Here is an 8509-nt window from a genome sequence, read left to right on the forward strand (position 1 = left end):
ATCTGGCAAAAATGCATCATCTGTAATCATATCTATCATCCCTGGTATCCAGGCCAACGTGTTAATCATTTAATTAATCAGTCAGGAATTGGTCTGGATCGCTTATTACCTTAATCTAGTTGTTCATCAGTTTTCAACAATATATGTCTAACTTTGTGCCACCACTACATACTGTAAAAGGCCCTTTCCTGTTCCCAGTGCGCAAGGCCTGACCTCAAGCCCATCAAATACTTTTGGGATTTGGAATGAATGGGAACAGAGACAGTAAGAGTGAGTGGGTGGGGTTCCTTACAGAATTATATCATGTACTGTAATTATAATGGATTTCATTACATTCACGCCCTGTGATGGATTGGCCACCAGTCTTAGGTGCGCCTCACACAATCAACTGGAATATGCCCCAGCTCCCCTATGAGTGCATTCATGTATAATTACATTGAAAACTGAGAATTACTTAATTTCCTTCTCCTTTGTGACCCCGCAATGAGACGACTTCAGTAAAAAGGTACTTTTCCATTCTCCTAATGGTTCACAGCAACTTCTCTTCAAGTTGAAGTCATTTCACATCTTTGCTTCTTGTTACTGTTGGAGTGGTCGTCAGTCTTGGCAGCCATGTCAAATGGTCATAAACATCAGGGTTAACAATGACGTGAAGACAGACTTCCTTGCACGCAATATTGACTCACGCTGATTTGTACAGACTGGATTACATGAGGATTGTTGATGTTCACTTTATTTTTTTTTAATTCTATCAATAAATCTGAGCAAATAAACCAAAACCTAACATTGTATTTGAAATGTGAAACTTCAATTTGAAAGCATTTTGGATGAGAGTCCTACGCTAAGTCTTCCAAATAAACAGTCATGGAGTTAAGGAAAGATGGTGGTCTGCATCATCTGCATTTTCCAGTGGAAAGATCTGCTCATGGGAGTGGGATTATGGGTTTGCACTGATGTGTTGTAGATATTTCCCCCTTTGACACAGAAAGTATGGTATTTCAGTATAGGGTTGGAATCTTCTTCAATTAGGGATGCTCCAATCATGGTTTTATGTTGCTGATACCGATCATCCATGAGTGAAATCAGCTGATGCCGATACCTATACTAATCACATAGATCAGGGGTCGGCAACCTTTACTATGAAAAGAGCCATTTTACCCAATGCCCACTGAAGAAAAATAGCCTGGAGCCGCAAAACATATAGTATGTTTAAAACAACATTGGAGGGAATTTGGGGGTATCAAAGTAGTTCAGATAAGAAAAGACGAGTTGGAGTACTCTTGCTAGTTTTGGAGATAAACTTACATAAATGTATGTGTAAACTACTGTAAACGTAAAAACAAGTTCCCATGCCGCTGTTTTTAAATTATCTCGAATTTATTTTTTAGATTTGTAGGTAAGTATTACTTGTTTTTCTTCATGTACTGAACTGGATAGCAGTCAGAACTCACTCAGGATGCATTCATGGTCTCAGACAAAGTTGGATTTTTTAAAACTCATTACAAAAGACGTGCATTTTCCCCACTCGGGTGTTAAAAATATTCAAGCATCGCAAAGGGAGCCACAATAAAGAGTCTGAAGAGCCACATGCGGCTCTGGAGCCGCAGGTTGCTGACCCCTGACATAGATGAAGTATAAATGTTTCAATGACTATTGCTATTTTAGGGGTCTCCAACATGTTTTCTTTTCAAAGCTACCTTTACAAAATGAAAATAGCCACTCATTTCTTATTTCAAGCCAAACGAAGCGAATATATCTTCCTTTTGGCAGAACATTAACAACATGCTGGTATCCACAACTCATTTTGTATTTCAGAATCCATTTTTTTGTAAAAAATGTGATGCTAAAGAACATTCATTCATTTTCCACCGCTTATACTCAAGAGGGTCGCAGGGGTGCTGGAGCCTATCCCAGCTGTCTTCGGGCGAGAGGTCGCCAGCCAATCACAGGGCACATATAGACAAACAACCATTCACACTCACATTCATACCTATGGACAATTTGGAGTGGCCAATTAACCTAGCATGTTTTTGGAATGTGGGAGGAAACCGGAGTACCCGGAGAAAACCCACGCATGCACGGGGAGAACATGCAAACTCCACACAGAGATGGCCGAGGGTGGAATTGAACTCAGGTCCCATAGCTGTGAGGCCTGCGCGCTAACCACTCATCCGCCGTGCATCCTGCTAAATAACAATGTTGAGTAAATGCCACTTGTACTCATTGGTTCGCGTGGGTGTGCTGAAGCCTATCCCAGCCAACTTTAGGCCCCCCTGGACTGGTTTCCAGCCAATTTTAGGGCACTTATAGATACACGGGCATTGTGTTGAGTAAATTACTTTTTTAAAGTAATTCGTTATAGTTACTATTTACTTTCACAAAAAAGTTATTGAAATAGCAACAGAAATACTACTATTAAATGTAAATTTGGCAATCCCTCATTTAGCTGGTTAATTGGTTGTTGACCCAAACATGTTATAGAACATTTCTGGTAAGTACGATTCTTTATTCATAAATTGAATATTTTCATATTTATGAGCATACAAAACCTGTTTTTAACATTCCAGACATGAAAAGCCTTTCTAACAGTATTATTAACATCATTTCTTTCCGAAGGAATGATTACTTTTATTTCTAAAATTTATATGCATTTACATAAAATGTTATGTAGTTATTAACTATTTAACAATTAAATATTTTTTTTTATGTTTCTTCTTTAAATCATTGATCCTAAAGGTTTTTCACGATCCGGTTTGGCCCTGCTCCAGGAGACCTGAAAGAGAGGCGGACAGGGCATTTGCTTAAATATACATTTTATTATACTCATAATAACAAATTGATATAGATTTGAAAAAATGTGATAGCGTGAACCTGCAAAGGTGGCGAGAGATGACTGTAGTTACCCGCGAAAGTCAAAGTAAAACTTCAAATATCTGGCATTTGTCTAAGAGAGATTACAATATGAGTGAATAATAAAACGACCTGCTCGTGTTTTGTGTTGACGTTCGGAGTTCCGATGTCTGTGAATGCACCTCAAGTGTAATAAGCGGAGAATGAGGAAAATATTGTGTGCGTATGAAGAGGACACAGAGATGGTGTGCAAATTGAAGGTACCATGGAACCTCAGTTAGGGTACGCCCTGGTTTGTGTATCTTTTAGTTTACATTGAAATTGTACTTATTAACAAATTTTGCACTGCATAAGTAAAAAAAAAAAGTATTTGGTTAAAGTACATTTCACTACATTCTGGAACAAATCAATGACTCTTACCAAGGTTCTACTGTATAATGGGTTGGAACTGAGTACTTTTTTGACATGTTAAGGTCAAATTAAAATAAAAAATGAGCACCAGACTCTGTCGGGACCCTGCAATAATAGCCACGTTTCACTGTCAGTAATGGCGTTGTGATTTTTGAAATAGTAATTAATTTGATTGCCTGTAATATTTAACAATGTCATTCCCTACACTCCCAAATGACGTCTTCATCTTTTAATAAAGCAGAAGCTTTACCTTTGCAATGACATGCAGCCTCGCCTGAGGTGCTTGTTAATATCAAGGTTAATGCTGCCACGCTTTTGTTGCACAATTTGTAGTATAATGTAACTAGACTAGAGGTATATTGCTGGTCTTCATGTGGGAACAAGTGAGTTCTATTATTAATAGTACACAGCAAATTTTGGTCTTTGGAATAAACTCCATGTGAGTTAAAATCAACTCAATCTGAGTGTGCATGCGTGGCCATCCATTGACTCCACAGGAGAGTTAATAGAACTCTGCTTTTGGAGTTTATCTTTTACCCCTTATTCACAGTTAAAACTCAACTCTTCTTGGTGTTAAAATACTACTCTTTAGAGAGTAAAATGTGACATTAATTTTATATGCGAAAATTATTACACTGAACATTTTACTGTGTACGACATTCATTCATTCATTCATTTTCTACCGCTTTTTCCTCACAAGGGTTGTGGGGGGTTCTGGAGCCTATCCCAGCTGTCTTGGGGCGAGAGGCGGGGTACACTCTGGACTGGTGGCCAGCCAATCACAGGGCACATATAGACAAACAACCATTCACACTCACATTCATACCTATGGACAATTTGGAGTGGCCAATTAACCTAGCATGTTTTTGGAATGTGGGAGGAAACCGGAGTACCCGGAGAAAACCCACGCAGGGAGAACATCCAAACTCCACACAGAGATGGCCGAGGGTGGAATTGAACTCTGGTCTCCTAGCTGTGAGGTCTGCGTGTTAACCACTCGACCGCCGTGCCGCCCCTGCCTCCGCTGTTTCACAGTTAAACACAGTAATTTTTTACGACAGAAATATAAAAAACATTGTATGATAAAGCCTATTGAACCCTGACTTATAAAAAGAAAGCTTTTTTGCATAACCATGTTGGCGCTACTTGGAATTGTTTTTTTCCGTACCGTTTTCGACAAGCAGACACAGATTGAAAAACAATAAACATTTTCAGGAACGGTGAATGATGAACAGAAAGGTGGTTAGCTAACGCTAAGTAGTTTTTGTCAACAAACTGAGCAAAAAACTCAACACAAAAAACTCAACACGGTTAAAAAATCAACTCCAAAAATTCAACTCTTTCACTCTTTTTACTTTAACTCCAGATTTTTCAACTCTAGAAATTTGCTGTGTAGTACTTACATCACTCCTTGGTCATCATGGCCGCTCTTACGATCAACTCATATTACATACAGTGACCAAAAAAAAACCTCATCAGAAATTTGCCATTAAGTCACTGAACGGCAATTGACAGGCACTTAAACATGTGCGGGGCTCCTGTTTAGAGTAGCAGCAGGCTGGCCAGACCATAGTGCTGCCTTCAAGTGACGACACGGGCTGTAATCTGAGAAGAGACGGTGTATTATTAACAGGACTCTTCGCTCTCCACTCCAGTCATCCACATGTTGCGTTTGCGGCACCAACTAAAGTCGGAAGTTGAATGGTTTCCACTTAGAAGCTAGCTTTTACTCCAGACGCATCGTGGAGACTGCCAGGCACCACAGGAGGAGAAGACTGCTACCACTTTTGACACCACTTTGGCTGGCTTGAGCACACCGAGGACAGCCACATGAAAGTAAACAGGGCGGCTGTTTGAAATGTTTCCCCGCCGACTGAAGTAGTCACAAAAACGGACTCTTGTTCTGTGGTGTGAAGTGGTCGTATGAGAGTGTTTTTTTTTGGACAACATGATGGCTTTTCTGCACTTGCTGCTGTGTGCGGGGATGTTGCCGATGTGCGGAGCCTACTATAGCGGACCTTTACAGCCAGAGATGTCTAACGGCACTTTTCACCACTACTTCGTGCCGGACGGCGACTACGAAGAGAACGACGACCCGGAGAAATGTCAACTACTTTTCAGAATGACCGACGAGCGAAAGTGCGGTCCAGACGAGGACCAGGACTCGGTCATCCGGGACGATTTCACAATCGTCAAGCGGCAGATTGAGGACTCTGCCCGGGTGTTGGAGGGGATAGGGAGAAGCATCTCATACGACTTGGACGGAGAGGACAGCTACGGGAAGTACTTGAGGAGAGAAACCACGCAGATCAGCGAGGCGTTCACAAACTCGGAGAAATCTCTTCTGGAGCTGGAGGTGAAGTTCAAGCAGAGCCAGGAGAGCGAGCTGAAGGAGGAGCACCGGCTCGGCGACGACTTCCTCAACATGATCGTCAACACTCGGGACGCCCTCAAGGAGACTTTGGACATTTCTTTGGGCCTGAAGGACAAACATGAGCTGCTGTCCCTCATCATCCGCAGCCACGGTACACGGCTCAGTAGACTGAAGAATGAATACATGAAATACTGACCTACCTTCTACTTTTTAATGTAGTTACTTATTATTTTTATGAGTGTTTTAGGGGTTGTAAATCAGTCCATCACTCACACGCCAGTATGACCACAACTGCCACATTTGGGGGAGGCTCGGTTTGGACAATATTGTTTATTTTGGTATGGTTTATTTGTTTCACACATGCTTGACAAGTTGCATTCAGGAACATGGCATGGTTACATTTACACAATTCAGCATGAAAAGGAGTAGGAAGAAGCATAGCTTATTTAATCCTACCTCTTTCTATGTATCTGTTACCGTATCTGTCATCATAAATAATGTCTCTAGGTGCTTTTTTCCCCACATAAATTTTAGTTTTACTTCCATATTTCCATAAAAAGTTCATATAAGTTTCATATAAGAGCTCCAATGGACACATGCTTTTTTTTCAAGTTGTTAGTTTATGGATGTTGTGCACTTTACATTATCATCGTATAGAATTGATGCAAACTTCCACAACATCAGTGCTGTAATAATTATAATAAGTCGACATATGTTTCATATAATGGTTATGTTAGGTTAACAAAACATAAAGCATAAAGCACCAAAACTGCACATTTTCTTGTTGGGTTGTCAGTGTGTTCAGTATTGTTTGTATTCCTGTTAAACAACCGCTTGGTGAAGCTTGGTCACAGAGTGACCACTGTGATCACTGGAGGACATCTTTTCAGGAACATAAGGTAAACAGATGGAAAGAAGAAATTTGTATATTCTGACATTCAGGACGAATGTTTCCAGGGTATGACGGGATGTTTACATGCAGTATCGATACGGTTCTTGTTTTGCTTCTTCGGCCAGCAGATGTTGCACGGCTCTTTACTGTTCTGGTGCTAAATGTTTAGCTCAAAATGCAAGGCCGACAGAGGCAATACACAATGCACAGTGTATTTTGCAAGTACAACGTAAAGACTGTGAGTGCCTGTATATATATTACAGAAGACTTTAATGTGTATTCATTTTTCATGTAGAGTTTTGACATAGAGCATCATATATGTATTCTTTTAAGATACAGATGTAATACTTATACAGTATACGTAATATAGATGAAGACTGCTGGCAGCACTCGAGGGTTTCAATGTCAAACACTCATTTGTGTGATAACACCAACAGTCTGTGTTGTGTTTTCTCAAATAAAGAGATTGTGTTTGAAGAAGCTGTGATTGAAGATATTTGATGTTCTTCAGGAAATATGGCTGTTTAGTCATTGCATTTCTTGTCATTCTTGGTCATGAGTGGGGAGAAGCTCACATTGCTCCTTTGACTGAGAGTAGTCTAATCACTACTGTCCTGCCACGTGTGTTACAATGACAAAGTTCCCCTCCGTGCTTGCTATACAAGGTTTAGAGGTCTGCTTTAAATTAAACACACACAGAGCCCCTCTAATTATGAGTGTTTTGGAGGAAGAAGCTGCTCATTGGAATTTAGGATGAGCCGAGATGGAAGTGTGTGATGGAACAGTGGGCCTCAAAAAAGTGCTTTTTTCCATTCCTCTTCCCCAATGCAGGGAAAATGGCAACTTTAAGGGATGTAATTGCTTTTAGGAAGTGGTTAAGTCCACAGAAATTGAAAAACAATTCTAGCAAATGTAATATACCACACTGAAAATGTCATTTGATGTAATGTTGCCAAGTACAGAGTAACAAATGTGACCTTTGCTCTCATAGTAGATAGGGATTACACTTTGGAAGTGATAAATAAGTGTTAAAACTCTACAACAAAGAGTTTGCAACCTTTGCTCAAATATCTGCCACATACATTATGTGCAAACACTGTACTCAAATGGATTACTACTTTTATAGGATACATGAAACAATAATGACGTCAAGTATTTACTAAACATTTTCACTCAGATGCATTTGCATGGTTTCAGTCAGACCGAAAATGTGTTTCATTATACTACGACTAACAAATGCTAAGAACTATTGACAAACAAACATGTAGTAACACAAAACATCTGTTCAAGCCTGCCAGTGATGACTGAGTGCACAAAACTGCAATCTTTAACCTCTGCGTATATGTTCACCACCTCCAATAAAATAATAATGAGAACATTGTTGAACTCCATTTATTTTTGAGTACATGAGTACAGCCACAGTTGTAGGTAGTGTGCTGGACACAGCTAAATGTATATTGATCAATAGGGCACAAACATGGCTGCAGATGAAAAAATACTGCAATCACATGCATAGCTGAAAGATAAGAAACAAATATGTAGGAACATGCCCCAAAACACACACAAATCCCCAAATCATCTCCATGACACGAAGCAGACCTTTGAAGAGGCAGGATGAAAATGAATGTTTGTTTTTATTTTGCACTTATTTTTTTAAATTCTGCAGCACTGAAGATTTGCATCATTTCCTGTTACATTTATTTTTAAGGTGTGGGGTTACTCTTTAGTGTTACTGTTGATGTCATGCACGCAGATTTGTGTCACAAAGGTGACTGAGGTGCAATCAATACACAGCCTTTGAAACGTACGTTGATTATTTCCATGGTAATCAGTCCCTCTTTTAATTCGCTCTACTACCACAAGGCAAAGCTAGCATTAAATATTGCAAAAAAATCATACATTTTCGACAAAATCAAAAATATGCATACATATGTGAGCTTAGTTAGAGCAGTATATCAAGTTTAGATTAGTGGAGATAACGA

General features: G+C 39.7%; 1 protein-coding gene across 1 annotated transcript; it reads left to right on the forward strand.

Annotated features, from left to right (window-relative positions):
- Positions 1-4865: 4865 nt before the first annotated feature.
- fibinb (fin bud initiation factor b) lies at positions 4866-7114 on the forward strand. Its single transcript, XM_058069674.2, has one exon. The coding sequence runs from the start codon at positions 5210-5212 to the stop codon at positions 5828-5830; it is 621 nt and encodes a 206-aa protein (XP_057925657.2). The 5' UTR covers positions 4866-5209; the 3' UTR covers positions 5831-7114.
- Positions 7115-8509: the final 1395 nt, after the last annotated feature.

This window comes from Doryrhamphus excisus, linkage group LG11, assembly GCF_037039965.1.
Source record: "Doryrhamphus excisus strain RoL-2023G ecotype Guam linkage group LG11, RoL_Dexc_Guam_v1.1, whole genome shotgun sequence".
Taxonomy (NCBI): domain Eukaryota; kingdom Metazoa; phylum Chordata; class Actinopteri; order Syngnathiformes; family Syngnathidae; genus Doryrhamphus; species Doryrhamphus excisus.

What these genes read in the sequence shown, in the direction of transcription:
- fibinb (XM_058069674.2), top strand. Translation starts at nt 5,210, where the DNA reads ATGATGGCTTTTCTGCACTTGCTGCTGTGTGCGGGGATGTTGCCGATG.